We start from the raw sequence: 18,415 nt of genomic DNA, 5'->3' as shown, positions 1-18,415 counted from the left end.
TGGGTTACTATGTCATCTTCATATCACATTGCTTGTGTCCTTTCAGGCAGCTTGCCCACTTGCAGGACAAAATTTGCCTTACATTGGCCTTCAGGACTATGATTGGGGTTGGGTTGAACAGGTTGGCAAGGGATGAGGGAATTTGCATGGGTGGGGTTGAAGTGAAATCACCAGGACTGTGGGGTCAGGGAAATTGTTCTTGCTCCTTAGAACTATTATCATTGTTAGAACTAACTTCACTTCTGGTTTGAGATTGGACAGATGTAATCTCTCCATCACTCTCTTGTCTACGTCTGAAAAATAAACACAGCAATTTCTACCGTAATGTTTTGAAGTAGTACTGACTCCTTTCCATCACTTATGCCAAGCAGAATATCAGAACAAATGTTTAGTTCCTATTTTATTCTTCTTTATTAACCAAACTTTTAAATAAATATGGATTTCTAATTCTTCAATTTATTACTGACAATTTATTTGACTTCTTCATGTCAAATGTGAAATTGCTGCACCAAACATCTATTTTTGGAAAATCATTCCTATCTAATGGCATTTTGTCTCATGATTATTTGAGACAAAGTGATGAAGTCCAGCAACAGCATGCATCTGACTGACAGGCAAGACACTGTCAGGTGCCAAACTGCTCTTAAAGGGAAGACATAACTGACAGAAAACTGTTATATAAAATAGTACATGCACATTTCTTGAGTACTTTCACGACGTAACATTTGGTTGCATTTCTTCACAACCAAATCATGAAATAATCCTTCTTGTCACTCATCTCTGTTTCACTGAAACATTGGCTGACAAGCTCACACTGATGGCAACAGACATTTGACAGGTCGGTGACAACATAAAATACTTTTTTTTGTTTTCCAACTTACAGACAAAATGATCCTACAAAACACTGCTGTTCATATCTCAGTAAGATGCAAATATGCTCTGGATTTTCTGTACATAGTTTTCCCTGATCAACATGCTGATCAAAGGGCAGCACAGTAGCATAGCAGTTAACGTGATGCTATTACAGCGCCAGTGATCAGGGTTCAATTCCTTCCGCTGTCTGTAAGGAGTTTGTATGTTCTCCCTGTGACTGCGTGCGTTTCCTCCGGGTGCTCCGGTTTCCTCCCATGTTCCAGAGATGTACGGGTTAGGAGGTTAACATGGGTGTAATTGGGCAGCATGGGCTCACTGGGCTGTTACTGTGCTGTATAAATAAAGTTTAAAGTTTAAATACATGGGGTCAGAGGAAGAATCTTGAAAGTGATGGAGAATGGGAATAAGTGCTTCAGGGAATGCAGTATCCAGAACTGTGAAACCAAGGTAAAGTAACAGAAGTACTTTTGTGATAGTTATCCACAGTTTTGATCAAATGAGAGTTGACCAAATATTTGGATCTCCTGATGGCATCCTTGAGCCACCTTGAATTATCTCAACATTTTCCAACTTGGACCATATTCCTTCCTGAGGAAAGCTGGGCTTTTGACCAATATAATCTTCAGTTTCACAAATAGAATTTGGTAGTCACAATATGACAAACTATATCCTTTCAATCTATGCAATCTACTGCAGTACTGCCAAATACTTCTTTGACTTAGCATGGATAGTTTTTACATGAAATACATCAATAATTTAGCACTCCAAAGCACATTAAAATGTCCTGCATCAGCACCTCTTCAAATGCCAGGCAAATACAGTCCAGACTATCTAAAGCCACATGATTCACTGAAAACGAAAGATGTCAGATTCCTTTCAAATTCCACACTTTCAACAAACTAACATCGGTTACATACAGCTTAAGAACAATGAATTCACAGAATGCAATTTTCCTGCGATCTTTATACACCAAGATTTTAAAATATAAATATCTGGCTTCCTTTTCAATGTGAAATCAGTTTATCACATTACTTTAAGAACTACAAATTCCCCAGTTTCTTTGTAAATCATAGAAACAAGGTTATCACATTCCTGTCAATCATCAGCAATGAGCAACACCTGCCGTGAATTGTCGTAATAGTAATTCTCAGCTTTAGTCACACTTTCCCCTTATGGTTCACTGTCATCCCAGTGATGCAGTTCTCTATTGACTGTAGTTACATAAAGAATGACCACTTACCTGTTGGAGAAAGATGGCGCCATGTCACAGTGGGCTCTGGCCGTCCAATAGCGAGGCACAGGAGTGTCACGTTGCTGCCCTCGTTCACAGAGACACTACTGGAAATGTTGACGATTTTTGGTGGAACTGAGGGAGACAAAAACATCACGATTGCTTTTAATACTCAGATATAATCATTCATCTGACCCTGCTTGTAAAGTTAAAAGATGTTAATGCCTCACCAAACATTCCACACTGTAAGGGCGCATCAAAAAACAGAATATATTTCAGTTTCTAACCTCATCCCAACTTTCAAGTAAAGAACATAGCATCATTAAATATTGCTTGACATAATGCCATTTTCCAAAAAAACCATTTCTAGAAATATCCTTAACTTGGTTTAACTTTTGATTGTTAAGAAATATCAGAATTACAAACTACTCAAATTCCCCCTCAATGGAAATGCTATACTAAAGGATTTATGAACTAGGCATCCAAAATAATCATTAAGATGTCACTTGGTTTTACATTGAGACTTCCACCCAGGTTTGACACAGATATATCATTAACACATAACATAAAATGATAGTCAGATAACAAGCAATTAGCTGCTGTATTCAACATACAAATGCAAGGGCTGTCAACACACTGCTGCATCTTGACATTATTTTTGAATGATTGGGGCTGAAATAAACAAACTCTGCAGATGTTTTACATGAGCTGTACCAAGAGGGAGCTTTCACCATATCCTGCACTGAGGTAATGACTTGGATTTCACTTCAATAGTGAAGTGATGGCACTGCTAACTTTGAACAATTTGCCCACAAAGATCGAGCAGCTTCTGGAGTGTGAGTTTCTCTTGTTCTGCTGTTGGGTGCCCTCATTTACCACTTCAATGGGATGCCTCGTCTCATCAGAGTGTGACTTTTTGTTAAGGCCATTAATCCTGTTGAACAGTTGGCCTTCCTATATCCAAGTTGACATGAGTTGCAATGAGAGGAGCAGGAATGCACAGGCACAGCAGGCACGGTAGTGTAGCGGTTAGCATAACGCTATTACAGCACCAGCGACCCGGGTTCAATTCCAGCCGCTGTCTGTAAGGTGTTTGTATGTTCTATGCATGTCTGTATGGGTTTTCACTGGGTGCTCTGGTTTCCTCCCACATTCCAAAGACGTATGGGTTTGGAAGTTGTGGACTTGCTATGTTGGCGCCGGAAGCGTGGCAACACTTGCGGGCTGCCCCCAGAACACTCTACGCAAAAGGTGCATTTCACTGTGTGTTTTGATGTACATGTAACTAATAAAGATCTTATCTTATGGAATGAGACAGGCATCTTGCTGCTATCTTAACTCTCTGCATCAATCTAACCGGCAGGATAGCAGAATCAGCTCCTTTGAGTCTGAGTAATCAAGAGACATTAATTATAGATTTTTAAACATTAAGGGAAGCAAAGGATATGGGGTTAATCCAGGAAAATTCAGTTGAAGTGAAAAATCAGCCAAGTTCTTACTGAATGGTGGAGCAGGCGTGAAGGCTGATTAGCCAACACCTGCTTCTATTTCTCATGTACTCATTGACGCAATCTGATCACATATCAGGGAGCATCTGCCACTGAAATCTTCATTAGAAATAAAAGGAGTAGGTAATTCTGCCCCACGAGTCTGCTTTGCCATTAAATATTAACATGGCTGGTATTTTAATGCAGAACATCAATAATCAGGAAAGGAATATCCAGATGACAATAAATAATCCCTTACATGCTGTTTTGCCAACATTGATTATTGGTCATCAATCAATGAATCCCTTGTTCAATTTGTAAACTGTCTTGCTGCAACTGTTTTCAGTGGTCTGTAGCTGACCCGGACACTGTTTCTGAAGGCATGAAATTAACGTGGCTGTTCTTTTTTACCTCAGCACCACTTTCCTGCACTAACCCCAAGCTTAAACTATATCCATGATATCTACAAATCTAATAGTTTATATCTTGAATATACTGAGTAATTGAGCCTCCACAGCCTTTTGGGTAGAGAATTTCAAAATTCATTCCATTCTAGAAGAACTTTCTTCTCTTTACAGCCTTGAGTGGTGTGCCCTTACTTTGAAACAGTGACTCTGGTTTGAGATATCACGGCCAGGGAAACATTATTACTGCACTCATCCCATTAAGCCCCATTAGAACTTCAATGAGGTCATCCATCATTCTTCTGAACTCAGAAGAGTGCAGCTGTCCAGAACTGGCCCCTGTTCTCAGAAGTGTCCCTTGCATGCTGCACCATTTCCAGCAGGTATTTCAACTGTTGATGCAGTGCAACAATGGTGCTATGGTTCTCAGCAGGAGGATAAGAGAACATAAAGTACTAAAGCCCTCCAACATGCATGCCATTACCTCTATTGTAAGTTATGTTTGAAATTGCCCTCTGATTTTTCTTCATAGGGCAAACATCCCTTGGAAGGAAGGGAAACAGGCAATAGTGTCATGGAACATATCGAGATTAAAGAGGAGGAGGTGCTTGCTGCTTCACAGCGAATAAAGGTAGATAAATCTCCTGGGCCTGATAAGATATTTCCTCGGACATTGAGGGAGACTAGTGTAGAAATTGCAGGGGCCCTTGCAGATATATTTTAAAATGTCCTCAGCCACAGGTGCGGTGCTGGAGGACTGAAGGGTAGCTCATGTAGTTCCGTTGTTTAAAAAAGGATCTAAAAGTAAACCAGGTAATTACAGGCCAGTGAGCTTGACATCAGTAGTGGGTAAATTATTGGAAGGTGTTCTGAGAGATCGGATATACAAGTATTTGGATAGCCAAGGGCTGATTAGGGATAGTCAGCATGGCTTTGTGCGTGGTAGATCGTGTTTAACGAATCTTGTCGAGTTTTTCGAGGAGGTTACCAAGAAAGAAGACGAAAGAAAGGCTGTGGATGTTGTCTACATGGACTTTAGTAAGGCCTTTGACAAGGTCCCACATGAGAGGTTAGTTCAGGAGGTTCAGACACTAGGTATCCATGGAAAGGTTGTAAATTGGATTCGAAATTGGCTGTGTGGGAGAAGACAGAGAGTGGTAGTGGATGACTGTTTCTCAGACTGGAGGCCTGTGACTAGTGGTGTGCCTCAGGGGTGTGTGCTGGGGCCATTGTTGTTTATTGTCTATACCAATGATCTAGATGATAATGTGGTAAATTGGATCAGCAAGTTTGCTGATGATACTAAGATTGGAGGCGTACTGGACAGCGAGGAAGGCTTTCAAAGCTTGGAGAGGGATCTGAACCAACCGGAAGAATGGGCCAGAAAATAGCAGATGGAATTTAATGCAGACAAGTGTGAGGTGTTGCATTTTGGAAGGACAAATCAAGGTAGGACATACACAGTAAGTGATGGAGCACTGAGGAGTGCAGAGGAACAAAGGGATCTGGGAGTTCAGATACATAATTCCCTGTAAGTGGCGTCGCAGGTAGGCAGAGTTGTAAAGAAGGTATTTGGCATCCTGGCATTCATAAATCAAAGTATTGAGTATAGAAGTTGGGATGTTATGGTGAGGTTGTATAAGACATTGGTGAGGCCAAATTTGGAGTATTGAGTGCAGTTCTGGTCACCTAACTATAGGAAGGATATTTGTAAGATTGAAAGAGTGCAGAGGAGATTTACTAGACTGTTGCCGGGTCTTCAGGAGTTGAGTTACAGGGAAAGACTGAACAGGTTAGGACTTTATTCCTTGGAGCGCAGGAGAATGAGGAGAGATTTGATAGAGATTTACAAAATTATGAGGGGTATAGACAGAGTTAATGCGAGTAGGCTCTTTCCACCTAGATTAGGAGAGATAAGTACGAGAGGACATGGCTTTAGGGTGAAAGGGGAAATGTTTAGGGGGAACTTCTTCACTCAAAGAGTGGTGGGAGCGTGGAACTGACGTAGTGAATGCGGGCTCACTCTTGAGTTTTAAGAATAAATTGGATAGATACATGGACGGGAGAGGTCTGGAGGGTTATGGACTGGGTGCACGTAAATAGGACTAGTGGAATACCGTTTCAGCACAGACTAGAAGGACCGAGTGGCCTGTTTTCTGTGCTGTAGTGTTCTATGGTTCTATGGAATTAACCTGGTGAACCTTCATTGTTTGTATCCTTTCTTCAGCAGGGAAGCCAGTCCTATATATTCCAGGTGGAGATTCACCAGTGCAGTCATTAGATGCAGGCTATATTGGTAAAAAGATAGATATTCTATTCCAAGCTCTTGATGGGAGAAGATTATCAGAGAGACAGAGGAAGAGATTGGAAGATGTGATCAAAGCTTCCTTGAAGACATGCAACATTCCCACTGAACCTCTGGCCCATGACCACTCAAAGTGGAGACAGAGCATTCAAGATAATATTGAGAACCTCAAGGCCAACATCAGGAACAAAAGGTAGCCATGAATTTGCATCAGAAGTGGACAGCCTCACAAAGTACCCAGATGTCTTCCCCACCAGTTGTATCCTGCCCTGTCTGTGGAAGAACCTTTGGTTCCCACCCTGATCTCACTTACCTCCTAAGAACCCACAAAGCCAGACTGGAAATAAATTGCCCTCAATCCCTTGGGAATGCTTGAAGGAAGAAAGGTACAGAGAACTTTTGGAATTTGTAACTGAACAGCATGCCGAGTTTGCAAACAGCCAAATGATATAATCCAGTTTAACACCTAGTTTTTGCTGCAAGTGCTTTATTGTGCAAAGCAACTTGAATCTACTATTAGTCCCATTTTAACATATTCTTTCACAATGCTGTTAAGCAATATATTGAAGAGGTGATTTATGAGCAAGGTTATGATATGGTCTCCAGACCAGCCTGTGGAATGCAGAGCACATGGCAGCTTTTGACCTAAACTCCAGAAGACAGCAGAATAAATAAGAACTCCCGTAATGACAAGAGTCAGAACTCTTCAGGGGAGGGCTGGAGAAATAGGTGAACAATATGTTTAATTGCACAAAGTGCTTCAGGTGCACAAATCATAACATTTCTACATTAATGCAAGGATATTAAAATGCAATAAGGCATGCACATTCTCAAGGCTCTGGCTCTGTGTGTGTTTATACTGCAGTATTGATAGACATTCTCTCGTCTCTGTATCTGTGTGTGTTTTACTGTAATCTTGATTAGACTGGAAGATCACACTGTGTGCCTGCTTTGTAACACTGCAACATTATGACAGATAGCCTGCACCAACAACTTAAAAAACTCAAACAAGTAAACACAGACACACAAGAATTAGAAATATGACTAGCCCACTCGGCTTTCCTAGCCTGCTCTGCCATTCAGTACATCATGACTGAACTGCTATCCCAACATATATTTCCTTTCTCTCCCCATTCCCCTTCTTTGGTGGTGAATTCCACAGGCTCACCATCCTCTGAGTGAAGGAATTTCTCCTCATCTTAGTCCAATGCGTCTCACCTTGTGATAAGGGGAGATTGTTTAAAATAAACCATTTCAAAGGATTTCTGTGCAGCCAAAAATTTCTGATTGCAAAGAACTAGGCTGTTAAGTTCCACAAAGTGGCCTCTTCACTTTCTGTAGTACAGTGCCCCTTGTTTGATACCGTGATGGAAGCTCGTTCCACCAAGTGTTCCAACCATTGCTTTTAACATCAGGACCAGAGGCCACCAAGCAATGTGACCCTCCAGCATGCACCAGTTTAATTCTACCGCATGTGTAAATTGTCCTCTGATTTTTCCAGCCCGCTACAAATCGGTCTTTATCACCAATAAGTTTATACTGTTCCATACTTCTTTGTATTACGGATCGAACTCTTCTCTGAATGCCCTTCCTTAGCACGTGCTTACACTGCATGTCCTCAGTTGAAGTCATGCTCCTTATATGATCTTGAATATATTTGTAAAGCCAACCAAATTTCCACAATCCTCAGAAATATACACTTTAACATTTTTTAAATGCAAATTATTTTTGCTTTTCATTCATGCTGCTGTTCTTGTTGATATCCTAGTTTTCAAGCAATTATGTTTATCTGAAGTTGATGATTTTTTTTGTTTAGGGGTAAAAGGGGAAATTACAAGATGTAGAAGCTAATGGGAACCATTCCTCGGCAAAACAAAATTGAAGATTTCGGGGAAGTTTATGATCCAGCACATCTTCCTTATATCACAAAAACATTATTCACAAAGTATTCAATGTTCCTTTAATCATCCATGTAGTTAAGTACCCAGTTCTGACAATTCAGCACCAACTGGACTGAAATACACTGCAAATTGCTATCATTAACAAACTTTGATATTCCTTATGTATTCAGCATTCCCAAAGAAATGCTTCTCTTTCCTATCCTATTTCTTAAAAACAAATTTATTTTGAACCATTCAATCACTGCTGACTTTCAAGCTGAATTCATGGCATAAAAACCAATTGAACGCTGCCCTTTGATTTCCTATCTTAAATCCACTTCTACACATTGAATATCCTGAGGATAGATTTCTTCAATGCTTTTTTCATCAGTTTTCCAGTCTTCATGTTGTTATTGAATTTTATAGCCCAGGCCTTTTTGCAACAAGTAGGGGATAGCATTTTTTCTGAAATCTCTCAATTCCACTGGCCTCTGTGCTCCAGAGAGTTGAATGCAAGATGTTCATTTTTTTTTTCAAATCCCTCCGGAAACATGCTTTATCTCTTTCACATTTTCAGTCACAGCCACCCAACAAACCCCGCACCGCACATTCCAGTGATTTCAGCACCTACTTATGTCCACTTTTGTTTATTCACCATCAAAGCTGATCCTTCAGCTTTTTTTTGGCTCCTATGCTCTGGAGCTCAATCAAAAAAGAACACAAGAAAATAGGAGTAGGAGTAGGTCATTCAGCTCCTCAAGCTTGCCCCAGAATTCAATATGATCATGGCTGATCTGCTCCCCATAACTCTCAATTCCATGATCTTTCAAACATTTGTCATAGAGTCTTAGAGCTGGATAGCACAGAAACAGGCCCCATTGACCCAACTCGTCCATGCCGAATGTGATGTCTATCTGCATGAGTCACATTTTCCCACATTTAGCCCCCATCCCTCTATGCCTTTCCTATCCGAGTTCCTGTCCAAATGCCTTTTGAACATTGTAGTTGTATCTGCCTCCACCAACTCATCTGGCAGCTCATTCCAGATATTCACCACCCTCTGTGTGAAAAACCTACCCCTTAGGTCTCCTTTAAATTTCTCCTCTCTTATCCACTTTAAATTTCTTCCCTTTAAATTTCTCCTCTCCTGCCCCAGATAATCAAACATCCACAACGCCCCAGTGTGGAGAATTTCAGAGACTTAGCTCCCTCTGTGAGAAGACCGACCTTGTCGTCTCTCCGCTCACCTTTAAAAGCCTCTCTCCAACTATGCCTTCCTGTGTGCCCTATTCAGTAGCCACAGCTTCCGAAAGAAATATTTTGAGGTAACCGAAACAAGAGGATGTCATTCTAATTTGACATTAATGATGAGCATGGACTTGACAAAGTGCCTCAAATGTATATAAATAACCAGCTGTGTTCTTCAGCTTTCAAAATGCCTCTTACTCTTGCTCAGAAATCATCAGATTTCAGAACGGTCCATGAACCCGTGAACACTACCTCATTATTCCTCTTTTGCACTATTCACTTATTTTTTGCAGCTTATAGTAATCTTTTATGTCTTGCACTGTACTGCTGTTGCAAAACGAATTTCAAAATATATGTCAGTGATAATAAACCTGATTCTGATTCATTCTTTTTCCTTCAGGAATCTTGGAAAGTAACAATACAGAGGAAGTCTGCAATGATGTCTCTAAGAGCAATTGAATTAATCCCAGTGGGTTCTTCTTCAACTAACCTGCAGAGCTGAGCATTAGTGTTATTTATTTACTCACTGAGATATGGCGCATCAAGTAAACACAATCTTTATTTGTGTCAGTCTGTAGTCAACTGAAACACAAACATGGTTCAATGATATTACAAAAGTGTAACCACACTACACTGTCTCTTCAGGTTGGTGCAATCCACCAACATTTCCAAGCACTTAACAGACAGACAATACAGGCCTCGCTGCCTGGAATGTTTCTTCTTCAAATGTTGGCAGTGTGGCGACTCACCTTATCGGTATTGAATCGGCTCCCGAAATCGCGAGTGTTGTCGGAGGCCCTGACCGAAGATGGTGCGGGGCCCTCTTTCTTCTCCATCGTTGGGCTAGGAAAGTCCGCGCGCGGGAAGGTCAGGTGACCCGCGCGTGACGTCAGAGCGGGAACCGAAGCGCGGGAAGAGTTTCAGTATTAAAAGGCACATCACACCCCTGTCGGGTAATTGACTTCTGACTCCAAGCAACAGACTCCGTGTCTTTATTCTATTGTAGTGTAGCTAGCTGCTACAGTACATATTGGCATTTATGTGCAATGTGTGTTGGAAAATCGCATCATAATCCTGCCAATTTGTGGTATCATTAAAGAAAGAGGCCACAGAGCAGAGGAGAGACATCAGTCTGTGTGCAACACAAATACTGGTGCCACTGGTTCCGAATATACTTTACAGGAACCAGCTTTAAGTTTGCGTTTCTTACACAGTTTTGGAAATAACCATGTAGAATGGTTTGTATCCACAATGCCTGAAAACAATGTCCGATTTATCACAAGAAAATTGCTTCATCACAAAACTGACATGGCTCTCCGGCACAGCACCATTTTTGTCAGCCTAAGTGGTTGGCTATTGACCTAGAATTCACTTTCATGATATCCCGGCTCTTCATAACTTGAAACATCCATAAAATCTCTACCTGGTCTTTGTTACTCTTCGGAGAAAAATGCCAGCTTCTCCAGTCTTGCTATGCAACTGTATTCCTTATCTCTGGTATCATCCCGATAACTCCCTTATGTACCCTTTTCAAAGAGCTCACTGATGAAGTATGATGTTCAGACTTGAACACCATACTTCTGACAGGAGCCAGGCTAATATTTTATGTTTGTGTAACTTAGATTTTTGCAATCTATAATTCTCACCTGTAAAGCTTGGGATCTCATGTGTTTTGGTAAGTACTTTTTGTTAAGTCTTCCTCGCCATTTCAAACAATTTTTGCACTGACACCCCAGCACTACATCTAACACTGCAACATTTCACATGTTCTCTCTCTCTTCATTCTTCCTTCAGGATCTGTTATCTCAGATTTTCCTGTAATAATGGTTGTTTTGCCATGTGTCCACCAACTCCACCACCTGTTTGGGTGCTCTTGAAGTCGATTTATATTTTCCTCACTATTTACAGCACTTTCAAGTTCCTTAGCACGTGCCATGCTTGGAATAATGTTCTATACCACCAGCCAAGTCATGACTACACATTAAAAACAGTAGAGGTTTCCGTGTTCACCTGGGCAACTCTATTGTTTACATCCCCCGATCCAAGAAGCAGCATCTCCCACAACACTGTTTACTATCACTCAGTCGACTTTGGATCTCAGTTGCTGTTCTTCTTATTTCATTGGCCTCAGTTTTGCTGTCAAGTCAAACTTATGATACTTTACCAAATGTGAAAATCCACAAACAGTACATTAACTGTAATCCCCTCCCTCCTCCAAGTAATTAAAACAAGCAAAGAAAATGGGTCATTAACATAAATCGATGTCAACATAAAGGTTTACATCACACAAAGGAAGATCCAAGCCACTTTTGTAAAAGATAATTAATTTGGGGAATCAGCAATCCCTCTTTTGATTTATTTGTCACACAATGATGTACAAGGAGCACTCTGCATAAAATCAAGCAGAGGCCTTAAAAGGGCAGAATGCAGACTATTCAGCACAGATTGCTTTAAAAACAACAAAAATATTAAAAACTGAGTTTGATTTTCAGTGAGCTGAATAGTGCTGTCTCCCGAAACTATGAAGAATACATCGTGCTAAGAGCAAGGAGAGTGACCTTTTCTCAATAATACTCTGCAACCAGTCTGCAGAATGAAGACAGGACTAAACTGCAATAATTAACTCAACTATTTTTGTCCCTCTTCAAAGGAAAGAAGACAGGTCTCTGCTTCAAACATGGCCAGTGGCACTTGTCACTATGCAATGAGCCTTCACCTCATCAATCTATTATACAGCAGACTTGTTCTTCAAAAAAATACAGGACTGATTTGTTTTCATTTCATATAGATATCTTGTTTGTGTGAGATGTATATAGCCACTCAAGCAGCTAAATAATGAAGAACATTCTGTTGCGTTTCAATTAGAGGAAATTTAATTCACCCAAAGACTAATTTACAATTGGGCTCAGGTGTGAGGTCTTCACAAATTTCACAATTAAATCAAAGAAAACATGCAGGTGCTTAAGATGAATTATAAGATAATCATGCAAACACAATAAATAAATAACGAGGAAGAAATATAATTAAGGTTAATAATAATGGCAAAAGCAAAATACTGCAGATGCTGGAATTCCAAAGTAACAGAAATTGCTGGAAATGCTCAACAAGTCAGTCAGCATATTTGGACAATAGAACAGTACAGCGCAGCAACAGGCCCTTCAGCCCATGATGTTGTGCAAACTAATTAAACTAGTAATTAAATACCTAACTAAACTAATCCCTTCTGCCTACACAATGTCCACATCCCTCCATTCTCTGAACATTTATGTGCCTATCTAAGAGCTTCTTAAACACCCCTGTCGTATATGCCTCCACTACCACCCCTGGCAGCGCATTCCAGGCACCCAACACTCTAAAAAAAACTTACCCCGCACATCTCTTTTGAACTTACTCCCTCTCACTTTAAATACATGCCCTCTAGTTATGAGACATTTCAGCCCTTGGAAAAAGAATCTGGTTGTCTACCCTGTCCATGCCTCTCATAATCCTATAAACCTCTATCGGGTCTCCCCTCAGCCTCCGTCACTTCAGAGAAAACAACCCAGATTTGTCCAACCTCTCCTTAAAGCACATACCCTCGAATCCAAGCAGCATCCTGATAAACCTCTTCTGCACCCTCTCCAAAGACTCCACATCTTCCCTATAATGGGACGACTACAATTGAATGCAGTACTCCAGATGCGGCCTAACCAGAGTTTTATAAAGCTGCAACATAACTTCCTGACTCTTGAACTCAATGCCTCGTCCAATAAAGGCAACCATCCCATACACCTTCTTTACCACCCTATCAACCTGTGCATCCACTTTCAGGAAGCCACAAGAAACTTCAGATACTGGAATCTGGAGCAACAAACAATCTGCTAGAAGAACTCAAGTGAGTCGAACAGCATCTGTGGGACGAAGGGAAGGGCCAGTCCAAAGAGGAGAAGGGGAGTGGTGAGAAAAGATTCCGAGGCAATTGGTGGACTGAGGAGGGGTGTAAGATCTCAGGCAGGTAGTGCCAGGTAGTGGAGGTAAGCGGGGATGGAGGTGGAAGACAGTGGCAGGTGAATGAGTGATGGGGGCAGAAAGAGAGAGAGGAAAAAAGGGGAAAACATAAGATGGAGCAAGGTGAGGGGAGAGGAGTGTGAAGGTTAGAGAAGGCTGCTGCAGGGAGATAAGGAGGAACATGAAGAGCTACTAGTGCTGGATTCTAATAAGTAATAGAGGTGAGAATGGGAACCATTAAGGGAGAGATGAATGACAGTTGGAACCAGATTGGGACCGGGGTGGAGGGAGGGCGGGGGGTTGGGTGGGGGGGGGGTGATGGAGATGGGTGAAGGGGACAAAAATGGGAGGACCAGAGGATCAGAATGAGGGGGAGAGGGGGGAAAAGAAAGGGGTTACCTGAAACTGAAACACTCAATATTCATGCCATTGGGTTGTAGACTACTCATGCGGAATATAAGGTGTTGTTCCTCCAGCAGAGTTGAGCTTCATCCTGGCAGTAGAGAATGCCAAGGATGGACAGGTCAGTGTGGGAATGGGAAGGAGAGTTGAAACGGTCTGCAACCGGGAGCTCGGGGTGGCCACTGCGGACTGAGTGTAGGTGTTCTGCGAAACGGTCACTTAGTCTGCGCTTGGTCTCACCGATGTAGATCCGAAGACCTGGAAGGACTGTTCAGGTCTCTGCATAGTGGTGAGGAAGGAGGTGTAAGGATGAGTGTTACATCCACTGTGAAGGCAGGGAAAAGTGCTAGGGGTCAGGGAGGGATGGGTGTGGAGGGATGAGTGAAGCAGGGAGTCATGGAGGGAATGGTCCCTGTGGAAGGTGGAAAGAGATGGGAAGAGAAGATGTGGCTGGTGGTGGGATCTCGTTGCAACTGGCGGAAAAAAACAAGCTATGGACTTGGACCCTAAGATCCCTCTGTACATCAATACTATTGAGGGTCTTGTCATGAACAGTGTACTGTCCATTTACTTTTGATCTCCCAAAGTGCAACATCTCACACTTGGCTGGATTAAATTCCATCTGCTATTTCTCCGCCCATATCTGCAACTGATCTCTATCCTGCTGTATCCTTTGGCAAGAGAGAGAAACACTGCTCATGTTTCAGATCAATTATCCTTCATCAGTTAAAAGCTTATCAACAAAAAAACATCAGCTCTGATTCTCTGTCCACAGATAATGCCTCATCCACTGATGCCTTTCCAGCATTTTCTGTCTTTATGAAAATAACTGCTAATGAACGTATCCCACTAAGTAAATCTAGTAAATTGTGTGGGTTGTTTTCTCTTACCAGTCTCTGGTGTTAACCTGAACCCATCCAGGTGGTATGGAACGAGCCAAGACTCAAAGAGCAGCACAATGCAGAACCCTTCAAAATGTTTACTTAAACTGAACACCCCAAACAAAATAAATGCAAACACTGCAAATAATATGACACGTAATAGGAAATTACTGATGATTATATGATGTCAAATAGCATAAAACTAAAAGGAGTTCTGTACTCTGTACCTTACACAACTTAAGCCTTGACTGTACTCATGACGTTCACTTATATGTATTTTTCCCTGACTCTCTATGGGCGATCAACTCTTATTCTTCAACTGCAAATGATTTTCTAGACATTACTCATGACTGTCAATCACTCAGAATATTCAGTTTGCAGCTCACTACAAGTTGAAGTCTTCCCCGAGCCGCCCTCATTTTACAAAACAAAAATCACACCTGTGACAATTTGATGTAAACTCTCCTTTTGATTGCATCGGCTTCATTTTGTTGGTCTGCTACAACACTGAGTGTCCAAAACAGAAACGTTTTAATGTTCCACTATTGAGCACAATAAAAATATTTTAATGGAGAAAAAGTTTGTGAATGGGTCTTAATCCAGTGAAATTCTGACGTTTATCACTTTCAAAAGCCAACCGAGCACCATTCCCATAAGTTAAGTGTTGATTTATAAATCTCTGATCATCACTACATTACAAGGGTCCTGAGAAAAGCTTGTATTTATTTTAAACATTCTTCAGGATTTCCTTTCTGCTTATAACCTGTTTGAAATACTTAGAACAAACCCTTAGCGTTGCTCCCAGCATTCTAGGATAGAATCTTTTGGGGTATTTCATGCTAGAGGTATTTCATGCTTTTGGGGTATTTCATACCAGACAAAAATTAGATTGTTTATAATCCCAGAAAAATATCCAATGCTCAAAAACTAAAAACTTTCTCCCTCTATTAATTAAAAGCTTAATTATAAGATCAGAAGTCAGGGGAAATGCATAAAAAATTATGCAGCATTTTTAAATAGGATGGAAAAAAAGCCATCAGCCCATTGGCTGTAAACTTTTTTTTAGATCTATCAAAAGAGACTTCATCCTCAGAGAATTTCTTTGCGAGATTTATGAATTGCAAGAACGACAAAGGCAGGAAACAATTTAAGGGTCTCAGAAATTTGATTGCAGCTATTAGCACCACCTCAGTCGGCATGTAATATTCTTGCTACCAGCTCAGTATCGGTATGAGGCACGAGTTCGTGCTATTCATTTGTAGTATTCCATTTTTAATGGTGGGGTAGGGATAGGGAGTATTATCAGATGTCTCTGCCATCACTTAAGAGTAGCTGGCAATTGTGCCCAGCACAGAGATGCAACTATAAGGAAAGTGTGTCAGCGTCTTTGCTTTCTTAAGAGGTTCAGCTTATCACCGAACACTCGAACAAACTTCTACAGATGTACTGTGGAAAGCATCCTGACTGGTTGCATCATGGTCTGGTACAGCAATGCAAATGCGCAGAAATGCAAGAAGCTGCAAAGAGTAGTAGACTCTGCCCAGTACATCAAAGGTACATCCCTCCCCACCATCGGTAGTATCTACAGGAGACACTGCTTCAAGAAGGCAACATCCATTAAAGATTCCCACCTTCTGGACCATGCCATCTTCTCGCAGCTACCATTGGTCTGGAGGTACAGAAGCCTGAAGTCCACCAGGTTCAACAACAGCTACTTCCCTTCAACCATTTGGTTCTTGAACCAACCGGCAAAACCTTAATCACTACAGTTTAGCAACACTATGACCACTCTGATCATTTTGCAATAAAATGGACATTGTTTTGTCCTGATTGTGTTCATTCTTGTAAAAATTGTGTATAATTTATGCTTTTCTTGTGAATGCTGCTTATTATGATGCTATGTGCCTCTGACGCTGCTGCAAGTAAGTTTTTCATTGCACCTTTGTGAACATGTACTTGTGCACATGACAATAAACTTGACTTTGACAATTCTTAAAGCCAGTTTGCTCTTGTTTGCTCAATTTACCAAAGAAGAAAACATATTCTTACTATGACTACTCTGTGCATTTCCCCGATGTAAAACAGAAAACAAAAATCACTTTCATCACCAAGCCACAATTCTCACCAAAAGACTGCTATTAGGTAAAAAGTTGAATAAAATTCAGCAACCCATCATAAAATAGTACTCATGTTGGAAACATGCAGGCATTTATATATCTAAGGTCACAGTGAAAATGTGACGCTTTCATTAGAAAATATTTTACCAACTATATTGGGCTGAATAGTGCTCTCTCTCTCCTGTCATCGCTGTAAAAGTCATCTTTCCCTTGATACTCAAAGACACTTCAAACAATTTAAATGGATTTAAATAACTTGAAGATAAAGATCATTTTAAAAATCATTAAAAACAATGTTGAAAATATGTTAAACTGCTGCAAATTAGTTAAGCACCTGAAGTGAAATAACCAAAAATAAATAATTATGGATAGGAAAGGTTTGGAGGGATATGGGCCAAACAAAGGCAAATGGGACAAGCTTAGATGGGCATCTTCATTGGCAATGGACAAGTTGGGCTAAAGGGCCTGTTTCCGTGCTTTAAATAAGCTGATGCTGTCTATTCAATGAGGTTCAGCAACACCATTCAAATGACTGTTTGGTTTTTCGTATGTCAGCAAGTTTGTTGCAAATCTGAAGTGCACTAATCCCTCAGCTCAATATGTATTGGAGCCATTGTTAGTCTCCATTGCAAGTCCAATGACAAAGCAGAAGGTCAAGTAAGCCATCATCCAACCCGCAACAAATTTCTAACTTTCTTACTGAAGACACACCAAACTTCAGAGGGGAGATGCACACAGTTGTCCACAGAACTACCACCCACATTGAAAGTTGTTCTGGCCCATTCTCTGCCCTCCCAAAAATTAAATTAGCCAGGTTGAATCATCCAAAGCATGGATTAAGATCATCACAAGTTTTCTCCTCATCTCTTCTTCTTCTACTCTATCTTTCTTGGCATGAGGAAAGTCCATCTGGGTAAAACATCAGCTACAATCTTATAGAATGGAGGAGATGGAATGAGGACCAGTTATGAATCTATTAAAGGAATCATTACCAGAAAAAAAAATAAAAACCTTCAACAAAATTGCCAAGGCAAGAATACAGCACTCTTTATTTCTGCTTGTGTTTATCTTTATAACATGGCTTGAAATCAATTGCACGATGCTGATTTGTATAATAGAGTCTGTTTTTTTTGATCTTTTATATAATTCTTGAAATATGACCAGGTGCTTCTTTGAGACATCTATGCCCTACTGATCCAATTTCCACAGCAGGTATACATGCAATGACACAATTCCCCAAGCAATGTTACTTTTGGACCACTGCAGGAAAACTGGGACCATGCTGTCTTCAAAGTGCCCATCACCAGTCATTCCAGGGATGATATTGTCATACACGTACACCACCAGTGAATGGCTTGCCCTCATCCTTGCATCCCCTGTACTATGCTCATTATTCCATCACCATTAGTCAAAACCCAACCTATTGTCTCTCCACTCCACAATCAAAATACTAGTCTCCCAACTTCACCCACACACTCTTGACTACCAGGGACCAGATTCCTCTCCCCTGATGAATTTCTTATTCCCAACCCCACCCCCAGCCCAACTTCCAGTTGACTGCCCAAATACCAGTCTCCTGATCCATCCATTCTCCATCCCA

General features: G+C 41.0%; 1 protein-coding gene across 6 annotated transcripts in view; it reads right to left on the bottom strand.

Annotated features, from left to right (window-relative positions):
* opcml (opioid binding protein/cell adhesion molecule-like) overlaps window positions 1–18,415 on the bottom strand; it is a 1,812,735-nt gene that overhangs the window by 294,550 nt on the left and 1,499,770 nt on the right. For all 6 annotated transcript variants that reach the window (XM_052039681.1, XM_052039683.1, XM_052039680.1 and 3 more), the window contains one exon: window positions 2,114–2,239. In XM_052039681.1, coding sequence (XP_051895641.1) covers window positions 2,114–2,239 — 126 coding nt within the window. The remainder of the gene's footprint in view (window positions 1–2,113; window positions 2,240–18,415) is intronic.

The sequence above is a fragment of the Pristis pectinata genome, chromosome 27 (genome assembly GCF_009764475.1).
Source record: "Pristis pectinata isolate sPriPec2 chromosome 27, sPriPec2.1.pri, whole genome shotgun sequence".
NCBI classification, from domain to species: Eukaryota; Metazoa; Chordata; class Chondrichthyes; order Rhinopristiformes; family Pristidae; genus Pristis; species Pristis pectinata.
The sequence above is the reverse complement of the archived record's forward strand: the minus strand, read 5'-3'. Positions and strand labels throughout refer to the sequence as shown.